General features: G+C 42.6%; 1 protein-coding gene across 4 annotated transcripts in view; it reads right to left on the bottom strand.

Annotated features, from left to right (window-relative positions):
- Window positions 1-22,917, bottom strand: part of ASIC1 (acid sensing ion channel subunit 1) — a 381,195-nt gene that overhangs the window by 59,537 nt on the left and 298,741 nt on the right. For all 4 annotated transcript variants that reach the window (XM_073613156.1, XM_073613154.1, XM_073613155.1 and 1 more), the window contains 3 exons: window positions 15,260-15,410; window positions 10,528-10,584; window positions 5,024-5,177 (listed from right to left, as the gene is read on the bottom strand). In XM_073613156.1, the coding sequence (XP_073469257.1) occupies window positions 5,024-5,177; window positions 10,528-10,584; window positions 15,260-15,410 (362 nt within the window). The remainder of the gene's footprint in view (window positions 1-5,023; window positions 5,178-10,527; window positions 10,585-15,259; window positions 15,411-22,917) is intronic.

The following is a 22,917-nucleotide window of genomic DNA, read 5'->3' as shown; positions in this document are numbered from 1 at the left end:
AATACTTGTCCAGCGCTGCACTCTCTTTCTTTAAATCTGGTCATTCAGCAGCCAAATCTTCTGGGGCTGAAGTGGTTAAAGGATTCTTGTACCATGTATAGGATAAAGCCTTAAATTACACTATATTACCAAAAATATTGGGACGCCTGCCTTTACACACACATGAACTTTAATGGCATCCCAGTCTTAGTCCGTAGGGTTCAATATTGAGTTGGCCCAGCCTTTGCAGCTATAACAACTTCAACTGTTCTGGGAAGGCTGTCCACAAGGTTTAGGAGTGTGTCTATGGGAATGTTTGACCATTCTTCCAGAATCGCATTTGTGAGGTTAGGCACTGATGTTGGACGAGAAGGCCTGGCTCGCAGTCTCCGCTATAATTCATCCCAAAGGTGTTTTATTGGGTTGAGGTCAGGACTCCATACAAGCCAGTCAAGTTCCTCCGCCCCAAACTCGCTCATCCACTATATTGCCAAAAGTATATCATTTGGTGGAGGGGGATTATGGAGTGGGGTTGTTTTTCAGGGGTTGGGTTTGGCCCCTTAGTTCCAGTGAAGGGAACTCTTAAGGCGTCAGCATACCAAGACATTTTGGACAATTTCATGCTCCCAACTTTGTAGGAACAGTTTGAGGATGGCCCCTTCCTGTTCCAATATGACTGCGCATTAGTGCAACGCAAGGTCCATAAGGACATGGATGAGAGAGTTTGAGGTGAAGGAACTTGACTGGCCTGCAAAGTCCTGACCTCAACCCGATACAACACCTTTGGGATGAATTAGAGCGGAGACTGCGAGCCAGGCTTTCTCGTCCAACATCAGTACCTGACGTCAGTCATTGCGCTTCTGGAAGAATGATCAAACATTCCCATAGACACACTCCTAAACCTTGTGGACAGCCTTCCCAGAAGAGTTGAAGCTGTTATAGCTGCAAAGGGTGGGCCAACTCAATATTGAACTCTACGGACTAAGACTGGGATGCCATTAAAGCTCACGTGTGTATAAAGGCAGGTGTCCCAACACTTTTGACAATATAGTGTATATGTAAACCCTCACCTTGTAAAAAAAACCCATTTAGTTTAAAATAGAAATGAAAGAAAAAATATTTGTGTATAGATATAAAAATCATTACAGATATCTTTGTTTCCTTTTTAAAAAAAAAGTGATGACATGATCTCTGTTCTCTGCAGCATAAGGTGCTCAGAGAGCTGGGGGAGGAGAAACAACAGCACACTGATTTTCTCAGTGAGTGGCTGCGCAGGGGTGGGGCGTGGGAAGACCAGTTTGATCAGTGGAAAAGAGGGGACTAGAAAACTGTCCACGCTGTGCTCTCATGCCTAGTGTGGTCAGATTTTAATAGGAAAGCAGAGGAAATGGCAGGAACACCAGGGATTTCACACAAAGGAAGCAATACAAAGAGAACAGGGTACTTTTTTTATACAAGTACATGGCACAGCAGGCACATATCAGGAATATGATGTGTTGAGTTTGCATATTCTTTAAAAAATAACTCCAGTTTAATTTTAAAAAGTACTATCTCCCCTAGGCAAACTATATATGGCAAGGATTCAATTTTTTTGTACATTCATAGGTTTCTTTGTCTAGGGAATACTGCTGTGTCACCTTCCTTCCTAAAATAATTTTGTAGCAGTACAGGTTTGTCTTCCTATTTAAAGAGGAGCTGCAGTCTGCTCACATAATTTGTAATAAAAACATCTTTGCCATTCTGAAGCTTCCCTCCAACCACTTTGCATATTATTTTATATATACTGTGATTCTGTACTTGCCAAATATGCTGCAGAAATCTCCATCCGCTGAGTCGTCTGGCTGCAGCCATTTTAACTGTGGGCAGCTGAAGCTGCTGCCTGTTCACTTCCTGGATTTACACAGACACACAGAGGCACACCTGCAGCTCTGCGGCTCTCATTGGCTCTCTTATGACTCATCCCCCCTCCCTTCCTGGCAAACTTTTACGATAGTGAGAGAGAGAGCTGTGCATGATGTCATAAAACTAGGCTTTTTACCAGACAAGAAACAAGAAGTGGGCTGTATAAGGTATTTACTGGCAGAAAAAAAAATGTTTTAATATCCAAAGTTAAAACAAGAGCAGAAGATTTAATAGATGGAAAGTTGATGACTAAAGTTCTGCTTTAACACCTGACAACATCCTAAAGCAAAAAGTCAGCCAACAAAACAACTTTCTTTCTTCCAGCTCCTCCCACCACCTCCCTCTCCAATAATTGGATAACATTTTTTGATCTTTTTAGCGCTCCACCGCAGCACTTTTTTCTCTCTAGGCGAGAGAGACATTGAGCCCCCGCTGCCTCCTGAGATGTTCACGTCAGTCGAATGCCCACTTTCGGAAGCATGTTAACCGTGGGATCCACACATACACAGATATGTCTCAGGTTTTCAGGAACTGGCAGAGACACGTGGCACATTTGTCCACATACATGTGTGCTGCAGGTCTCTCCTGGGTCCTGAAGACCTGACGGAACCTTCTAGCAAATCTGTCCATGCATCAGACACTTAAAAGATGGTGATGTGGTGGTGGAAAGGCAACAATTTTAGGGGACTGAAGTTTCCCTTTAATGTTGTAAGAAGAAAAGCTTTGCTGTCTTTAAACTATCATTAAAGAGTAACTCCACTTTTGTTGAGAAAAAAAAACATTCTCCCCTGAGAGATCTACGTACATTGCAGGGAGTTTAACATAAATGCCCCACAACGATGTAGGGGTTGTGCAAAAGTTTATCCACATGTTTCTGTGCTGCTTTAAAGGCCCTGACGAAGCGGGGTTTCCCGTGAAACGCGTAGGCCATATCCTTGACATCTTATACCAGGAACCGCACACCCTGGATCAAAGAAACTGTAAACTGTATTCTTTCTCAGAGTGTAATATGTTTTAACCCTTCCATGACTAAGCCTATTTTTGACATTTGGTGTTTACAAGTTAAAATCCGTATTTTTTTGCTAGAAAATTACTTAGAGCCCCCAAACATTATATATATTTTTTTAGCAGAGAATCTAGAGAATAAAATGGCGATTGTTGCAATATTTGTGCAGCGGTGTTTTAAACGCAAATTTTTGGGAAAAGGGACACTTTCACGAATTAAAAAAAAAAACAAACAGTAAAGTTAGCCCAATTTTTTTTGTATAATGTGAAAGATGATGTTACACTGAGTAAATAGATACCAAACATGTCATGCTTTATAATTGCACGCACTTGTGGAATGGCGACAAACTACGGTACCTAAAAATCTCCATAGGCGACGCTTTAAATTTTTTTTTACGGTTATCAGATTAGAGTTACAAAGGAGGTCTAGTGCTAGAATTATTGCTCTCACTCTGACGATCGCGGCGATACCTCACATGTGTGATTTGAACACCGTTTAAATATGCGGGCGCGACTTCCGTATGCGTTTTCTTTGCTGCGTGAGCTCGCGGGGATGGGGGCACTTTAAAACATTTTTTTTTCTTATTTATTTTATTTATTTTTATTTTTAGAAATTGTGTTTTTTTTTAAAAAAAAAATTTTTGATCACTTTTATTGCTGTCACAAGGAATGTAAACATCCCATGTAACAGTAATAGGTGGTGACAGGTACTCTTTATGGAGGGATCGGGGGTCTAAAAGATCCCCGATCCCTCCTTTGCACTTCACAGTAAACGGCGATTCTGAATACTGTATATTTTTTTTTAACCGGCGCCATTGGCAGCCAAGTAAACGGGAAGTGATGTCATGATGTCGCTTCCGCGTGTACAATTAGAAGGCTGGAACTAAGCCGTACACGGCTTCGTTCCAGACTGTCAGCAGCCGCCGGAGGCGGCGGATCATCGATCGGGCCTCCCGGTAAGAGCGGCGGGAGGGGGGGATGTCCCTTCCCGCTCCTCCGGTATAACAGTCGAGCAGCTTTTAGCCACATCGGTTGTCATACATGGATAGCTGATCGCCCGCTCTACAACATGGCTGCAGCTGTGGGAATCATCCCGGTATAACCCCGGAAAGCCAAGTACGCACATCTGCGTACGCTCGGCGGGAAGGGGTTAATAATCTCCATCCATGGATGGCAAATAAAGTTTTTCTATATCCTTTCAAGATTGTGTTATAAATTATCATTCACACCGAGGCACATGTAAAGTCCCACTCTACTCCTTGAATTTGTATCTTGTATCTACTGGGGACAGTGCCTCAGTGGAGTTATAATTGTTCCATGTCTACTTCCACCCTTACATGTATACTTTGTTGTAGATTTTTACCTTTTGCTATTCTGAAGAAATAGCTGTTTGTTGGTCTGTGTCCATGGGCTCAGTGAATCTGTATAGGAGTGGTTTTATAATTATGAATCAGCTGCTGCTCCTGCATGGCTCTAAAGAAGAAAATTGTAGGGTCTGCATTCCTTTAGACATGAATCTCCTTCAGGAGTATCTTAGCAAAAAGGGCATTTTTATTGCAGGGGATGCTCAAAATCTTAGTGCAGACTTCTGGGAAAATCAGTGAGCCAATCACTCTAGCAGGAAATGACATTTTCAGGGGGCGTTCTGTACAGCATCTGTGTACAGAACACCTCCAGGTTGCCATATTGCATTTTACAGAATATTACAGAGCTGCCGATTGAAAAGGAAAGGTCATTTTTAATAACATTCAATTCCAATATGACTTGATTTGCAATTGTATATGCTATATTATTATTTTTTTGCAAATTTTTTTCCCCATGAAAGTGGAGTTACCCTTTAAGCTCCAGTTTGAGAAGGTTAAACACAGATGGTAATGGGAGTGCTGACTGCATACCTCTCAACCTCAGAACTTGGGAAAGAGGGACACTTAGAATAGTCTCTTTAATGAACCTCTGAATGGTAATAAGGACCTGGCAGGGACTCTAATCCTCCCCTCCAGTTTTGGCTGGACATACACATTAACAGTAAACAATGCATTTACCAAACATCCTTTGAAGAATCCAGAACAAGACACATAAGTTGCATGGATACAGGTTTCATCATGATAGAGTTTGTATTAGCATAGTAGCCACTTACGCTATGTACTGTTCGCTTTTGTTGTACTTCTTGGCTAGGTAGCGTGCCGAGGCCTTACTGGGGATTTTCACCATGGACAGCTCCTTCCCATACCGTGTCATGTTACATGGAGTGTCACACACACAGTAGTCGTTATCCTTCTCCACTAAGAAATCTGGGAGAGCAAGACAAAAGAACTGAGAGTAAATAGGTATTCAATTAATATACTCAAACTAAAAAAAATATAGTATATTCATTTTAAGCTGGACCTATAAAATAGACAACTGCATGGCAATCATAAAACTATTTCAAAAATATTTCAATCTCAAGAGCCATGTCTAGCCAGCTCAGTAGAATATTAAAAAAAGGTGGATTTGCCTACATCTCCCCCCCCTCCCCCTCTCCTCTGCGGCCTTCATCCCCCCCCCCCCCCCTCTGCGGCCCGCACAGCCCTCAATGCAGACATTTCTGAACCTGATGTGGCCCAGGCCATCAAAGGCATTCGGCTTTCAAAGGCCTCCAAGCCCAGACAGCTTCTCTGGCCTATACTACTGGAAATTCTCTCCCCTCCTGCTCCCCCACTTGATGGCCTACTTCAATAGAATGAAGCAGGGAGACCAGCCTTCTTCTGACTCAGTGGTGGCCCGTCCATAGGGGGCGCCCGGACGCCGCCCCCCCTCCTGTGTAGTCACAAAAATTTTTTTTTTAAACTGCCCCTTTAAGAAAAAAAAGTCCTTTAACGAAGTGCAATGTGTTCGAGTGCCAGACACAGTGCACTATGGGAAGCGCTGCATCAATGCAATCACAAGATTGCAGACACAGCGCTTCATTTGCGGGCTTTTATCTCTTGTCTTGCGGGATAAAAGCCCGCCTTGCAGGAAGGGGGTAAAATCTTCCGGGGCTGAAGTGGTTAATCATGGCTAGTAATATTTATAAGTAATAATGTGGATTGTCCAGGGAACTTCTGATTGGCTTAGGGAATCAGAAGAGATTTTTTTTTCCTGTTGCAGCAAATTGGACAATTATTCATAATGTTTTTTGACTTCCTGCGGATCAACTGCGGGTATAAGGTTCTTCTGTATATGCAGGATTTTAATTCAAATATTTATTTATCTTTCGATGTTTCGATTTTGGTTAACCTTTGTCGTTTTTCAACCTATGTAAATATGTATAAATTACCGTAAATGTAAGACTAAAGCCAGGAGTGTGAGTAGCTATGTTTTCAGTGGACACTCAGCCAACAAGCCATACAAAGGCAGACTACTGCCATCTGTTTTGTACGGGGTTGATTAAAAAAAACAGATGCATGAATTACAACTAAGACAGACAAAACCAACAAGATCATTCATCCTGACACCAGGAAATTGCTCCAACCCCTCAATCCAAACAGAGAAAGTAGGCATATGCTCTATATATATATATATTCAATAGGCAGGCACCAATTCCTCAATCAAATTAATCACATTCAGTAAAGCAGTTATCACTGTTATTTTGTACTGTCTTTAAAGCGGAGTTCCGCGCACTTCTGCAAAAATTAAAAGCCAGCAGCTGCACATCCTGTGGCTGCTGACTTTTAATAATCGGACACTTACCTGTCCTGGAGTCCAGCGATGTCGGCACAGCAGCTGGTGTTTCCATCAGGTGTCGGATGCATGCCGCCTCCATTGCGAGTAAGGCTACACTGCCAGGTTCCCTTTCGGCTTTACGCCGGAAACCCTACTGCGTATGCGCGAGGCTCCGCTCCTCTCTCCTACTGCCCTGGCAGCCGTTGAAGGAGGAGAAGGTAGCCCAGGCGGTGACCTCAATACCCGCGGCTGAGGCCCCCAGAAGTGGGAACAGGATACCTGTGAAAGACAGCAGGTATCCTGTCCCCTCCCCACCCGAAAGGTGCCAAATGTGACACCGGAGGGGGGGAGGAGTACAACGAGCGGAAGTTCCACTTTTGGGTGAACTTCGGTTTAATAGTGCTTCTTCCATCCCTTTCACCTAATTGCATATACTTTGATGGCCCTCTAAAAGAACCCAGAAGAGCAAGCAAAGAAGATGAGCAAGCAAAGAAGATGAGCAAGCAAAGAAGATGAGCAAGCAAAGAAGATGGCTGTCCAATGCACAGAGCAGGTAAGTATAACATGTTTGTTATTTAAAAAAAAAACCCTAATTGAACAAGCTGAAGTTAGGAGCTGATTGGCTACCATGCAGAGCTGCACCAGATTTTACACTCTCCAGTTTTAGTAAATCAACCCCATAGGATATTTAGAACTGCTGAACCAAGACATCAAATGGATGATTGCGAGGTGGAAAAGTCAGCCATCTGAGAGTCTGATATGTATTTTCTCAGGCAAGCCCGGCCTGTACAAGTGGTCTTATATTTAGGTAAAGCTGAGTTTACCAGATGACAGACATATTGGGGTTGATTTACTAAAACTGGAGAGTACAAAATCTGGTGCAGCTCTGCATGGTAGCCAATCGGCTTCTAACTTCGGCTTGTTCCTTTAACCACTTGCCGACCACTGCACGTCCCCTTTAAATGGCAGGGTTAGCAGGCGCGTGCGCGCCGCGTACAGCGTAACCATGCCCGCGGGACCGCGGACTCGATGTCTGCCGGTCTCCCGGCGATCGTGTCACGTAGCCGCAGAACGGGGAAGTGCCTATGTAAACAAGGCATTTCCCCGTTCTGCCTTGTGTCATGACAGAGATCACTGTTCCCTGACATCCGGAGCAGTGATTGCTGTCATGTGACCTGTAGCCCATCTCCCCACAGTTAGAATCACTCCATAGGACACACTTAACCCCTTCATCGCCCCCTAGTGGTTAACCCCTTCCCTGCCAGTGTCATTTACACAGTAATCAGTGCATTTTTATAGCACTGATCGTTGTATAAATGACACTGGTCCCAAAATAGTGTCAAACGTGTCCGATGTGTCCGCCATAATGTCGCAGTCACAATAAAAATCGCCGATCGCCGCCAGTACTAATAAAAAAAATAATATTAAAAATGCCTTAAAAAGATTTTGTAGATGCGATAACTTTTGCGCAAACCAATTAATAGACACTTATTGTTTTTTTTTTTTTTTTTTTTTTTTTTACCAAAAATATGTAGAATACATATTGGACTAAACTGAGGAATTTTTTTTTGTATATATTTTTGGGGGATATTTATTATAGCAAAAACTAAAAAATATTCATTTTTTTTCAAAATTGTCGCTCTTTTTTTGTTTATAGCGCAAAAAATAAAAATCGCAGAGGTGATCAAATACCACCAAAAGATAGCTCTATTTGTGGGAAAAAAAGGACGTCAATTGTGTTTGGGTGCAACGTCGCACGACCGTGCAAATGTCAGTTAAAGCGATGCAGTGCCGAATCTCAAAAAGTGCTCTGGTCAGGAAGGGAGTAAAATCTTCTGGGGCTGAAGCGGTTAAGCTTTGACAAAAAAATAAACTGGAAGATGATTGGTTTCTATGCAGAGCTGCATCACATTTTGCACGTTACAGTTTTAGTAAATCAACTCCATTGTGTTATAGGTTGTAGAGCTTTTCTAGTGTAATATAGCTTTCCTGGCGTGGAAGAAGGGCAGTGGACCCCACAGGAGAAACTGACAGTAGGTGTGTAACGAAACGTCCCACACTCCGCTTGAGTGCTTTCATCATATACCGCTTCCTCCCAGTCTGAATATAGATATCAGATATTCCAACCGCTCACAAGCAAAAAAACAAGACGATACTTGTTTAGTTGCTGAACATGGACTCTTTTATTAGAAGCAAAATACAAGTCTTATATACAGTAGAAGAGGAGGTCCCCCCTCATACTCATATTACTCTAACAATACATCTGTAACCAGAAACCTAATTAACAAGAGCTAATTAACTAATCCTTTAAAGCAGCTGATGTGACTTCGTGCCCTCCTGAGCATGTTATGATTAATCAGGATTTCACTACAGGTCATACTTGTTGTCACCGAACTTCACACATTAGTATAAACACAGGACACCTTCTCACAATAGCAGGAGCTAATTACAGTTAACAATACAAACAGTGACCCCCCCCTCAGCCTAGTAGGCAACAAACTATAGTAGGAGTAGACTGTCCGGCTCCTACCCAGTTCTAGAGGCCAATGTGATCAGCTCTCTCAACTAACATGTTGAGTTCAGAATCAAACAAACCAAGAATAGTCTTTACATATATCCTGGAAGATATTGTGGACAAATATTACTGTCCCATTTTAAGTAATCCAAGATATATTTTCTTAGTCACCCTGTGCCAGGATAGCACAGGGTGACTTAGACATAAGAGGTGCATGGGGAGCTGAAACATGGGTTTCCCAACCTTTCCAAGGGATTCTGGGTTCCACGGGCCCTCCCGTCACAAGGTGGTTTTAGTATACAGCTGAAAAAGCTTGCAACATACACTCTCCTTGTAAGTGATATGATATTGCATATTTTCAAAGTAGTTAATTGTTCCAAAGAATAAGAGATATAATATAACTGTGCATTTTAGATATTCATTCTATCCCCTCATACAAATTTGTCGAAATGCGTTGGCCATCCACAAGATTAACGCCATGTACTGTACCAGATCTATTGGTATTCATGATGTTTGGTAGAATATAGAGTGTGGAAACTGTATGAGATTTAAGTACAGGGGGTCCCCTAGTTACAAACATCCGACTTACAAACGACTCCTACTTACAAACGGAGGCAGACAACAGGAAGTGAGAGGAAATCTACACCTAGGAAGGGAAATTCTCTCCTGTAAGAGCTATTATGGGGAAAAGGTACCTCCACTGATGTTTTATCACCAAGACTTGTTTCCACAACAACCCAAAATTTTCTAAATCCAATTGTCATTGGGACAGAAAGTGAGGTGAAATCTTCTGAACAGGGGCACACACAGCAAAACAAATGTTACAGGGGTGTTAACCCTTCCCTATGCTATCCAAAAAGCTTAAAAATATTTTTTTTTTGTCTGGAGCTACACTTAAAAAAATTTACCTGTTTCGACTTACAAACAGATTCAACTTAAGAACAAACCTATAGTCCCTAACTTGTTTGTAACCTGGGGACCCCCTGTATGTCTGTCAGCCCGAATTTTATGTGTATATTTATGCGTCTATTGGATGTTTTTACTTATATATTTGGGTTAGAGACATTGCATATGACTGTGCCTAAAAAAATGGCGCCACACATATCTTTTTGGTTATTTCCAATATTTGGGATGTTAGCACAATCCTCCAGATTTATGATATTCTGATGTGTTCCGAGCACCCTGCGATTCCCAAAACCTAGGACCTTCTTTTAAGTTCTTCTGCAGCGTGAGCTCCACTTACTGAACCTCACTATTGGTCGATGACTTCATCTATCACATCAAGGAGCCAATCATAGTAGGGCAGTGTGAATCATGGCTTTGAAGTCATTCAATTTTGAATAATAGAGTGCCTTACCATAGATCATTCAACAGATATATACATCACATAACAAAAATATGTTCATTGGTTCTGATAAGAATTATGAAATGGAAGCTGAACTCACCTAGTGCTGGGTCTGCACACTCCTTGTATAACTCTGGTGTACAGTAAGCCGCATCTCCTGAAGGAAAACAGGAATAACAATAAGGTGTTTTGCACACATACAAAAAAAGTTACGTTTTGCGCTTTTTTTTTTTTTTTTACGAATCTGAACACATGTGCATTGTTGTCTATGGGACAATGCACACAACTGCTTTAAGATCTGTAATGCAGCGATGTGTTCAGAGCCATTAAACAAGAAAATGTTACATTTGACTGCAGTCATTTATATGCATACATTTGTATGCACAAGCGTATACACGTGTATGTGTATAAGTTGCAGCACTGCACTAGAAGAGGATAAATAATAATTTTACGAGTGTATATGTATATGCATACGCGCATTTATGCACCTGTCCATGCGTTTATACAAGGTCTTTATGGAAAATAACTTGTGTTTTTTACTCTCTGCCAGCAAGATCCTGCATGTAAACATCATTAAATGATTATGTCCTAAACATGTTTCTTTATATTTCTATTCTTAGAGCTTTACATTTAAAATATTCTCTGTTCAGTACTTCTGAGACATAGACCTGGTACAAGCATACAATAAATTTAAGCGGAAAGAATGCCAGAACTACTTATCTCCATATTTGTTTTGGGATCAGTGACTCAAAAAGTATTGAAGCCAAAGTATTTTATCCGTTGGACCCTACTGGTCCCCCAGTGATGTTGGGGTCAGAGGAGAGAATCCTGGAGCATGGGGCAGCGAAAGGTGCCCCCAGGCTAGGGGGGGTGATTTTATAAAAGAAGAATCTGTATAGCCATTCACCCAGTGAAAATACATGTACTGCTCTGTGAGAGTGGGACAAAAAATGAATACAAATAGGCTATATCCTGTGCTATTTGCTTGTAAATAATTGATTTGAAATAGAAAATACCTAATTTGGCCACTAGGTGGCACTAAGGAATTGTGGCAATTCCTATGTTACTTAGCGCCATCTAGTGGCCAAATGTGTCATTTTCCATAAAAAAAAAAAGTAGTTTTTCCGAGTCCCTTTTGTAACATAGATTATTAACTGTCAATCCTGCCAGTAGATCAGTTAATGTTCCACTTAATGTAAAAGGATAACAATGCTGTTCATTCTGCAGTGAAATTGCACAGCAAACATTATGTAAAGTACACTGCACTCCGAAAGTGATTGGTGGCTATATAGTTGTTGGATCACTTTCACTTTACACTTGGAAGCTGGCTGAAGAAACAGAGCACAAGGTAATGCCTGCTATTGCAGCCATCAGCTTGTGCTTAACCCTTTACTCTTTGGACATGCATAGTGTGTCCAAAGAGCTGAACTAGACTTAAAGCGGACCTTCAGTCATTTTTTTCATCTTTCCATCTATTAAATCTTCTGCCCTTGTTGTTTTAACTTTGGACAGAAAACATTTTTATTCTGCCAGTAATTACCTTATACAGCCCACTTCCTGTTTCTTGTCTGGTAAAATGCCTAGGCTTATGACATCATGCACAGCTCTCTCTCTCACTCTCTCTCAATGTTGTGAGAGTTTGCCAGGAAGGGAGGTGGGATGAGTCATAAAAGGGCCAATCAGAGCTGCAGAGCTGAAGGTATGCCTCTGTGTGTCTGTGTAAATCCAGAAAGTGAACAGGCAGCAGCTTCAGCTGCCCACAGTTAAAATGGTTGCAGCCAGACTCAGTGAAGGGAGATTTCTGCAGCATATCTGGCAAGTACAGAATCACATTATATATAAAATAATATGCAAAGTGGTTGGAGGGAAGCTTCATAATGGCAAAGATGTTTTTATTACAAATTATGTGAGCAGACTGGTGTTCCTCTTTAAAGCGGTAATAAACCCAAAACCCAAAATGTAATATATTGCAGTTTACCATTTTTAAATTTTTTTTTTTCCTATCTGTTTTCACTTAGTAATCTGGCCGGTAACACCCCCCCTGTATTAGGTACCTCCGCTCTGGATGAATGAGCACAGCGGGCGCTTTTGGACAGCAGCATTTTCAGTCTGGGGAGAGGGGAGTGTATTTGCAGATTTAAATACCCTAACAAATTAAAACTGATCTCCAGCTCACACTTTATAGGCAATTACAGCAAACACGTTTTTTCCTTTTAGGATGAAGGTTTTATATAAATAAATAAAAGCTGATCATTGTAAGAGGCCCTGCCAGTTTTAAAGGGTTTGTCTCATCTCTGTAACCGATACATTCTGCTGTAGAGCTTGTTCTTTTGGAAAAAAAACAGACTTACTGACTGGATCACCAGATGAAAATAGAAAGAAAGTCTAAAAAAGAAAACGAATACTGCCATCACATCTAGGAAATGGTAAGCTGCAATATACCCGTATTTATCGGCGTATAACACGCACAGGCGTATAACACACACATTCATTTTAAGAGGGAAGTTTCAGGAAAAAAACTTAAGGTACTTTGAAGTAAAATAAGGGTCAGTGCCCATCTGCAGCCTCACCATTCTCATCAATGCAGCCTGATCAATGCCCATCTGCAGCCTCACCATTGCCATCAATGCAGCCTCATCAGTCCACATTAATGCAGCCTCACCATTGCCATCAATGCAGCAGCCTCACCATTGCCATCAGTGCAGCCTGATCGATGCCCATCTGCAGCCAAGAGGAGACAGAGAGGGGGGCGGGACGAGCGCCGACAGATTACATACAGTGAGAATCTCCTATGATAGACAGAACACTGGTCCAATGGCGGCCCAGGAGACGGGACTTCCTATTACAGAGGCTGCCAAGTAAACAGGAGATTCTCACTGTATGTAATCTGATGGCGCTCGTCCTGCTCCCCTCCCTGTCCCCTCTGAGGCAGCTAAAACTGAAGTATTGGAGTATAACACGCACGCACTATTTGCACCCGATTTTCATGGTGAAAAAGTGAGTGTTATACGCCAATAAATACAGTAATAAATGTTTGCTTTTAGGTTTATTACACTCCTGTGTAGCAGTCTAAACAAGTTCCAAATCCACACAGACCATAGCTCTGCTCAAAACTGGCCTCTCTGGCACATGGACAGCCTGGGTACCGGCCATGACAGTCTGTCTCCGCTCTTCACTGAAAATAGGAAAAAATATCAGCCGCACTCCAATTAGCTCTTCTTTTTTCAGTATTTTTAATAATCAGTGAATTGGTGAATCAGTGATGTACTCAAAACCCAAAACCAACCTTCCCTAATGCCCCATACACACGAGCGGAATGTCCGACAGAAAAAGTCCGACGGGAGCTTTTCATCGTATATTTCGATCGTGTGTATGCCCCATTGGACTTTTTACGTTGAAAATTCTGAAGGACCTAGAAAGAGAACATGTTCTAAATTTTTCAGACGGAACCAATTCCTATCGGGAAAACCGCTCGTCTGTATGCTGTTCCGACGTACCAAAAACAACACATGCTCTTAAGCAAGTACGAGGCGGAAGCTATTGGCTGCTGGCTATTGAACTTCCATTTTCTAGTCATACATGCTGTATGTCACCGCGTTCTGGACGGTCAGAATTTGGTGTGACCGTGTGTACGCAAGACAGCTTGAGCGGAATTCCGCCGGAACTCCGTCGGAAAAACCTTCAGAGTTTATTCAGAGGGCAAAACCGGTCGTGTGTACAGGGCATAAGGTGTTCCACCACTCCTGGCTTGCTCACAAGGACGGGGAAGCCAAGAGTGGTGAAACACATCAAGGAAATTTGGTTTTTGCTTGGAGACATCACTGTATGTAGCCAATTCACTGATTATTAAAAATAGTAAAAGAAGAGCTAACGAGTGTGGCTTATATTTTTTCCTATTTTCAAGTCCCACATCCAGTTACTATGTGATACGCAAGCCTCATAAAGTAAACATAACTCTCTTAAAGGGGTTGTAAAGGCTCGTGTTTTTTCACCTTAAGGTGAAAAAACACCTTGCAGTCACCGGCCCCCTAGCCCCCCCCCCCGTTTTACTTACCTGAGCCCCGAATTTCCATTGGCGCGTCCCCGCCATCCCTCTCCTCACAGGTTCACAGCTCTTGATTGGATAGATTTATAGCAGCGCAGCCATTGGCTCCCGCTGCTGTCAATCAAATCCAATGACGCGGGCGCTGGGGGGGCGGGGATGAGTCCTGCATGCGGCCCCTGTGGACGCCGAATGCTGGCCTCGCCCGCAAGGTAACCCCCTCGGGAGAGCGCTTCTCCTAGGGGGTGGTCTAATGCAGGGAGGAGCCGCAAGACCCCAGAAATGGATGTTCAGGGCCAAAACGAGCTGCACAGTGGAGGTAAGTATGACATGTTTGTTATTTTAAAAAAACAAAAAACGATCCTTTATTATCACTTTAGGTGAGCCAAATCCTCCTTTATTTATGTCTCACATGCTCCCCCTCCCAGACACTGCAGCTCCAAGTGGGAGGGTCTTAACAAGAGGCAGTGTGGCTAATCCAGAGAGCAGTGGGCGGAACTGGGTGTAGCCTAATGCTGATTGACAAGCTATAGGCTTGTGTACTAGCAGTGACAATTCTGATAACCACACCCCCCCGCATAATCTTCTCACTTTAGTGGAAGCAGGCACAACCTACATGAGAGTGACAACACTGCTCTGGTTCAGGAGCAGTGCAGCAGCGTTGTCCCCCCATCACAGGAAACTTGATCAGGTGGATTTTACTGACTGGATCAACCTTTGCAGTGGGACTAAGAGAAAACCGTAACTGCAAATGCACTTATACTTAAGTATATCCGAGGTCATACAGTACCTGGCATATGCACCATGCGACAGTTACAGTTCTCCACCAAGTAGCGGGTCTCGCAGTCTATCCGACATGCAGAAATACTGAACGTGTCAAAAAATTCCGAGTCCATAGCACTTGATTTACAGTCTCCCCATGGTGGAGGCAGGTATGTCAGCTAGAAGAATCAGAAGAATGACAGACAAGAGAGAGTGGGTGACAGTGCAGAATAGTGCTGATCCAGATTGATGAGGAGAGACAAGCAGATAGACGACAAGCAAATGCTAGATAACGGGGACAAGACGCTGTAAAAGATTCTGTTTATATGAGGTTTCTCATCAGATTTATCTTGGTGTCACAACCTTTCATGCTGAATCATTTCATCTATCGTTTTTTATATACACGGGATGCAAACAGTGCCTTGCGGGATGATATATCCTAGGTGGGTAATCAAACAAAAGGTCACTGGGATATGGAGCGTTTTCAGTGATAATCTGTGTACTGATATAATGTCAAATGAGTCTAGTCTGCAGTGCGAGATGCAGAGAGGAAGAAGACTGTATTAAAAAAACACCAATTACAGGTTTTATAAGGGCTCTAAACAACTGCTAATGTCAAAGGCAAAAGGTGCCCAAGGACATAGGCTACAGGGTGGATTTATATAAGAATTTGCATAGCCATTCACCCAGTGTAAATGCCTGTGCTGTTCTGTGTGAATGGGACAAACAATTGATGCGAATAGGCTACATCCTGTGCTATTTGATTGTAAATAGTTGATTTGAAATAGAAAATACCTAATTTGGCCACTAGATGGCATTTCAATTGATACGAATAGGATACATCCTGTGCTTTTTGATTGTGAATAGTTGATTTGAAATAGAAAATACCTAATTTGGCTACTAGATGGCATTTCAATTGATACGAATAGGATACATCCTGTGCTTTTTGATTGTAAATAGTTGATTTGAAATAGAAAATACCTAATTTGGCCACTAGATGGCATTTCAAATTTTGGAAAATTCCTATGTTACTTAGCTCCATCTAGTGGCCAAATGTGATATTTTCCATTAAAAAAAAAAAAAAAAAGCTGTCATTCTGTCACTGCTCTGGACAGGCTTCCTGGGCTCCTGGACGCAGTTTTTTTTACAAAATACTTGCTGCACCACAGCCGATTTAGAATGAGGCCTTTAGTGTAAGTACTTCTTGAATAAAATACATTTGGAGAATATTTGCAATGCTTTTTATGCACACAAAGGGTTCTGTCACTTTAAAGTAAGGTATATGCTAATAACAGCGTTCACAAACAAGTATGTAAGGACCATAGGTGTGCACAGCCTATTGCATTATAGGGTGCACCCCAAAGCAAACACATATGCCTGTGTATGTGTGTATACATTCACACACACTTATAAATAAATGTAAACAAGCATTTGAAAATGTATTAAAATATGGACGGTGTCAGTAGGGCAGAAGCTGGTGTCAATAGGACAGTGGATGGTGTTGGTTGGTAGGGCAGAGGTTGGTGTCAGCAGAACATTGGATGGGGTCAGTCAGTAGAGCAGTGGACGGTTTCAGTAGTTTTTTATATTTATTAGTTTATTATTTTTTACAATTTTTTTTTTTTTTTGCAGTATTATTTTTTATCATTTTTAATTTTTTTTACATTTTTTTAGGAACCCCATTGAGGGGCTTTGGTGAAACATCAGACCCCTGATGTCTCCCTTTGAGGCAGAGAAAGCGACTAAGGACAGAGATCCCCCAGTCTCTTTCTCTGCAGCCTCTGGATAGTGAATGAATGAGAAGTGCTCTGTGCTGAGTGGCTTCCTGTTCATTCACAAACTGAAGCATAGTAAACACAGTTTACTATGCCTCAGTTATGAGGAGCACAGTGAGCTACCGGTATGGACGGGCTCGGGCAGCAGGGGGAATTTGCGCTGCACAGGGTGATTGGGGTGTGACCAGGCACAGCTGGCACACCCTGTGCGCACGCCTATGGTAAGGACTTGTTTACACTTAATGTTGAGGGGCAGTACAACCCTGTGGTTAAGGGTTGTACTGCCAAAAAGCATTGTGAAAAAAAAATTAAAAACAAATTTAATTGTAAAAAAAATCAATTAATAAAAATAAAAAAAAACTACTAACACCGTCCACTGCTACATACCCCCCACCCCCCTCCCCAGAAGCACAGTGAAAAAATATTAAAAAAGTAATGTAAAAAATCTATTGCCGCGCGGGGGGGGGGTCATTGCAGGCGCAAAGCGTCACCTCCCTGAAATGAGTTTTTGCAGGCTGGGATGTCTACGATCAGCTTCGGTACAGATCAGCCTGGTGGATTTTACATATGATTATCACTAACGACTGCTATAGCCGCTAGCAGTTATCACTGTCTTCTCCTGGCGGGGGCGGCTTCCCTCGCCCCCTTGCCGGGAAAATACAATGATTCGGCAGTTGGGATTACACTGTCAACATTGTCGGTGTTGATGGGGGAATCGAGTAAATTTCTTTCCTGCAACCTATGGTTGCAGGGAAGAAATTTGCTCCATGCATGGCCTGCCAATCGTCAGCTCTCCATCCCTTTTTTCTGACAGCTCAGACAAGCTGTACAAATTATTGACTTTGAACAGATGTAGAGAAGAGAAGACTGCAGATAAACAAGTACAACCTATGTAGGAGAATTTGTTTCATCTCTGTGTATCACCTGAGAAGATTCTCTTCATTGGGTATATGTAAGGACTTACAACCACTCCTAATTCTTTATTGTATATACATTAGACATTATTTGCATTCGATCTTTGCCGTAACCAGCCATTTCGGGCTAGAAAAGGTAGACTCCATTGTGTTTCCTATGTGCTGCTAATAGGAATTAGCTGTACTGTAAGCAGGGCAATATCTCAGATCCTAAATGTAAATGAACATATTTAGTAATGATAAATAACTAACTTTAATTTACATTTACTGGTCATTTCTTACTTTAAGATTTAAAAAATCTGTAAAGAGCTATAACTATACCAGAGAAATAGAGGAGGCAGACCATCCTCTATAGGCATTCTGATAATATTTACTGCTGATTTCAGCAGAATATGTCAGAACGGAGACTCGTATTCATTAACTATAGCTGACACATACATAGCAGCAGCTACATGCGTGTATATGCCGTGTGACATTGCGGGCAGAATTTAGCGTTTTTGCCCCTGGGTCCTATTTCTGTTTCTCTCAATGATCCCTCCTACAATGTCATAGCTCTCTATGGCTCTGACCTTTTCTGAGTCTCAAGTGTCTGACAAAGTACGCTATATTCTATCACATTGTAAGCCTGCTATTTAAAAAAAAAATAATGGTCTATAAACAAAGCACAAATATGAGAATCTACTATGTTGCTAAAAGTCAGACTCCGCAATTTAAAGGAATTTGAGATCATAAGGCAGGACCGAGACACAATCCCCTTTGTAAATAGTATTAATAATTTACTTTAAAGCTGAACTCCAGGATAAGCAAATATTGTCTAAGAGGCATGTGTATTTTTACTGGAATCTTGGTGTGCTTTGTGTATTTTCTTCCAGATCTGTGTAGTAATCTAGAGAGAAACTTTGTCTCTGTACAGAAAGGTCATGTAAAAAAAAGACCGGTCACTTCTGCTCTCTCTCCTTGTGCAGGGAGACTGGTCTTATCTCCGCCCCCTCTTGTAGTTTTGTGAAGCGGGTGGGGCCTGCTGGGTCCCTCCCACAGCTCTGCTCTCTGTACAGTCCATGTACAACACAGTGATGATGTTGTTTCAGCTCTGCATAGAAACCAGCTTCCATGTTTTTTTGTCAAAGCTTAATTGAACAAGCTTAAAGCGGAGTTCCACCGATTTTTTTTTTTTTTTTTACAGTCAGCAGCTACAAATACTGCAGCTGCTGACTTTTAAAATATGGACACTTACCTGTCCAGGGCGCCCGCAATGTCGGCACCCGAAGCCGATCTGTCCCTCGGCTCTCGGGTGGAGGTGCCGCCATCTTCAGTAAGGGAATCAGGAAGTAAAGCCTTGCGGCTTCACAGCCTGGTTCCCTACTGCACATGCGCGAGTCGTGCTGCGAGATCCCACTGGTCCCTGCTGTCTTCTGGGAGCTGTGCGTCTCCCAGAAAACAGCGGGGGGGGGGGGGGGGGGCAGAGGAGGCACCAGACATGGTGTAGATATCTGGGGATACTGCGGCTATCTATGCCCGGAGCAAATACCTGGATTAGAGAGGTATCTGCTCCCCCCTGAAAGGTTCCAAATGTGACACCGGAGGGGGGGGGGATTCCGAAAAGCGGAAGTTCCATTTTTGGGTGGAACTGCGCTTTACGTTGGAAGCTGGCTACCATACACAGCTGCACCAGATTTTGCACTCTCCAGTTTTAGTAAATCAACCCCAGCGTGTCTATCGCAGAAAATATTTACATTAAAGTTTTTGTGCCCGGACTTCAGTTTTAAAGCTTAACTCCAGGCAGATATAAAAAAGTCTCTGGCACTATGTATTTATATAATTTCTGCTCATATAATGAATAATGTGTTTAACCACTTCAGCTCTGGAAGATTTACCCTCCTTCATTACCAGGCAATTTTTTGCAATATGGCACTGCATTACTTTAACTGACAATTGTGCAGTCATGTGACGCTGTACCCAAATAAAATTTACGTCCTTTTTTTCCCACAAATAGAGCCTTCTTTTGTTGGTTTTTGATCACCTCTACGGTTTTAATTAATTTCTGCGCTATAAACAAAAGAAGGCTAACAATTTTGAAAAAAAAAAACAATATTTTTTACTTTCTGCTCAATTTAGGCCTGGGGTCAGCAACCTGTCGATCGTGATCTACCCGTCGATCGTGAGAGGGTGACAGGTAGATCTGTGTCCGCAGTGCAGACCCCGCTGTCAAAACAAATCCTTCCCGATTCCCGAGCAGAGCAGGCAGCACACACAAGCAGCTAGCTCAGCAGCATAGCTACATTAACTCCTGTGATCCTCCCCTCACATCCATCCCGCCCATTCTCTACATCTCACACAGCCACACAGGTGTAGATGTGAGGGGGGAATGGAAAGCAGCATGTCTGAACAAGCAGGTAAGGAACTGATCGTTAGGGAAGGGCAAACAGTAGTGGGCTGTATACTCCTGACCTGTGATGCTGAGCTGTATACTCCTGACCTGTGATGCTGAGCTGTATACTCCTGATCTGTGATGCTGAGCTGTATACTCCTGACCTGTGATGCTGGGCTGTATACTCCTGACCTGTGATGCTGGGCTGTATACTCCTGACCTGTGATGCTGGGCTGTATACTCCTGACCTGTGATGCTGGGCTGTATACTCCTGACCTGTGATGCTGGGCTGTATTCCCTTGACCTGTAATGCTAAGCTGTATACCTCGACCTGTGATGCTGAGCTGTATACTCCTGACCTGTGAATGCTGTACTATATACTCATGATCTGTAATGCTGGGCTGTAAACTCTTGACCTGTGATGCTGAGCTGTATACTCCTGACCTGTGATGCTAAGCTGTATACTCCTGATCTGTGATGCTGAGCTGTATACTCCTGACCTGTAACGCTGAGCTGTATACTCCTGACCTGTAATGCTGAGCTGTATACCCCTGACCTGTAATGCTGAGCTGTATACCCCTGACCTGTAATGCTGAGCTGTATACCCCTGACCTGTAATGCTGAGCTGTATACCCCTGACCTGTAATGCTGAGCTGTATATTCCTGACCTGTAATGCTGAGCTGTATACCCCTGACCTGTAATGCTGAGCTGTATACTCCTGACCTGTAAACGCTGCACTATATACTCCTGTCCTGACCTGTAATGCTGAGCTATATACTAATCTGTGAATTTTTGTTACTCCTGACCTGGATAGGTTCATATTTTTACATTGACATTTGTATTATTATATTTTTCTAAGGGCCGATTCACACCAGAATGTAGTGCAGGAAACAGGCATTCCACGTGCGTTTTCCGCACAGCCGATGAGCATGCTGCCTTTGGGATCTGCATGCGGGTGCCAGTGTATTGGTAACAGCACTCCAAATGCAGATCGCAAACACAGTTCGTTTGTGGACACCATATTGCATAGTTTCCATAGTACCATGCTGTTTGTTGCAGCATGCTTTTAAAAGTAATACATGCATTACTTTTTTTGCATTCCAGTGTGATTTGCAGCCCATTCAAAAGAATGGGCTGTCAAAATGCACCGCACAGGAAAAACATGGGAAATGCACAGGAGTGTGTGCTGCATTACCGTGTGATCCCAGAGTGAATTTGTTTCTTCAAAACTGCCTTTTTTAATGGCCTTGCTAGGTTAGCTCCCAAAAATAGTACATTGTGCCTGGTGATTTTTGATTTCTCCCATGTTGTTCAGGTGGATCGCCACAACTCTAATGCCGCTTACACACGGTCGGATTTTCCGACGGAAAATATTCGATAGGAGCTTGTTGTCGGAAATTCCGACCGTGTGTAGGCTCCATCGGACATTTTCCATCGGAATATCCGACACACAAAATTTGAGATCTGGATTTCAAATTTTCCGACAACAAAATCCGTTGTCCTAAATTCCGATCGTGTGTACACAATTCCGACGCACAAAGTGCCACGCATGCTCGGAATCAAGCAGAAGAGCCGCACTGGCTATTGAACTTCATTTTTCTTGGCTCGTCGTACGTGTTGTACGTCACCGCGTTCTTGACGTTCGGAATTTCCGACAAGATTTGTGTGACCGTGTGTATGCAAAACAAGTTTGAGCCAACATCCGTCTGAAAAAATCCATGGATTTTGTTGTCGGAATGTCCGATCGTGAGTACGGGGCATAAGGTTGCCTATCCCTGATTTAGGCCAATATGTATTCTGCTACATATTTTTGGTAAAAAAAACCCAAAAAAACAATAAGCCTGCATTGATTGGTTTGCAAAAAAGTTATAGTGTCTACAAACTATGGGATATATTTATGGAATTTTTGTTTATTTTTTACTTGTAATGGCGGCGATCAATGACTTATAGCGAGACTGAGATATTGTGGTGGACAAATCGGACACTAACTGACACTTTTGACACTTTTTTGGGAACCAGTGACACTAATACAGTGATCAGTGCTAAAAAAAAAAATGCACTGTCATTGTACTAATGATGCTGGCTGGAAAAGGGTTAACATTAGGGGCGATCAAAGGGTTAACTGTGTGCCTAACCAGTGTTTGTGCACAGTGTGGGAGGTGCTTTTACAAGTGGAAGGCATGGATCGGTGTGTTTCTGTTTTGCAGGAACACAGGATCCATGCCTTCTGTACTGACAGAACAGCAATCTGCCTTGTCTACATAGACAGACTGCCCTCCTGCCTGTGTAAGAAATGATCGTCGGGTGCCGGTGGACATCGAGTACGCGGTACCCGCCGATCAGCTCCTGCTGTGCATAAAGATAGCGGGAGCGAGCCACCGCCGGTACACATTCCCACCTGCTACCTGGAAGAGCAGAATCACGTGTATATATATATATATATATATATATATATATATATATATATATATATATATATATATATGATCCTGCACACAGCCGCCGCCCTGTAGCAGTAAAACTGCTATAGGGTGGTCAGCAAGTGGTTAATATTAAATGTATTTTTAGTGTCAGTACCAGAATCTTGTCTTGATAACAGCCTTCAGTAATTAGTTCTAGAAGAGGGAT

The sequence above is a fragment of the Aquarana catesbeiana genome, linkage group LG02 (genome assembly GCF_042186555.1).
Source record: "Aquarana catesbeiana isolate 2022-GZ linkage group LG02, ASM4218655v1, whole genome shotgun sequence".
NCBI classification, from domain to species: domain Eukaryota; kingdom Metazoa; phylum Chordata; class Amphibia; order Anura; family Ranidae; genus Aquarana; species Aquarana catesbeiana.
The sequence above is the reverse complement of the archived record's forward strand: the minus strand, read 5'-3'. Positions and strand labels throughout refer to the sequence as shown.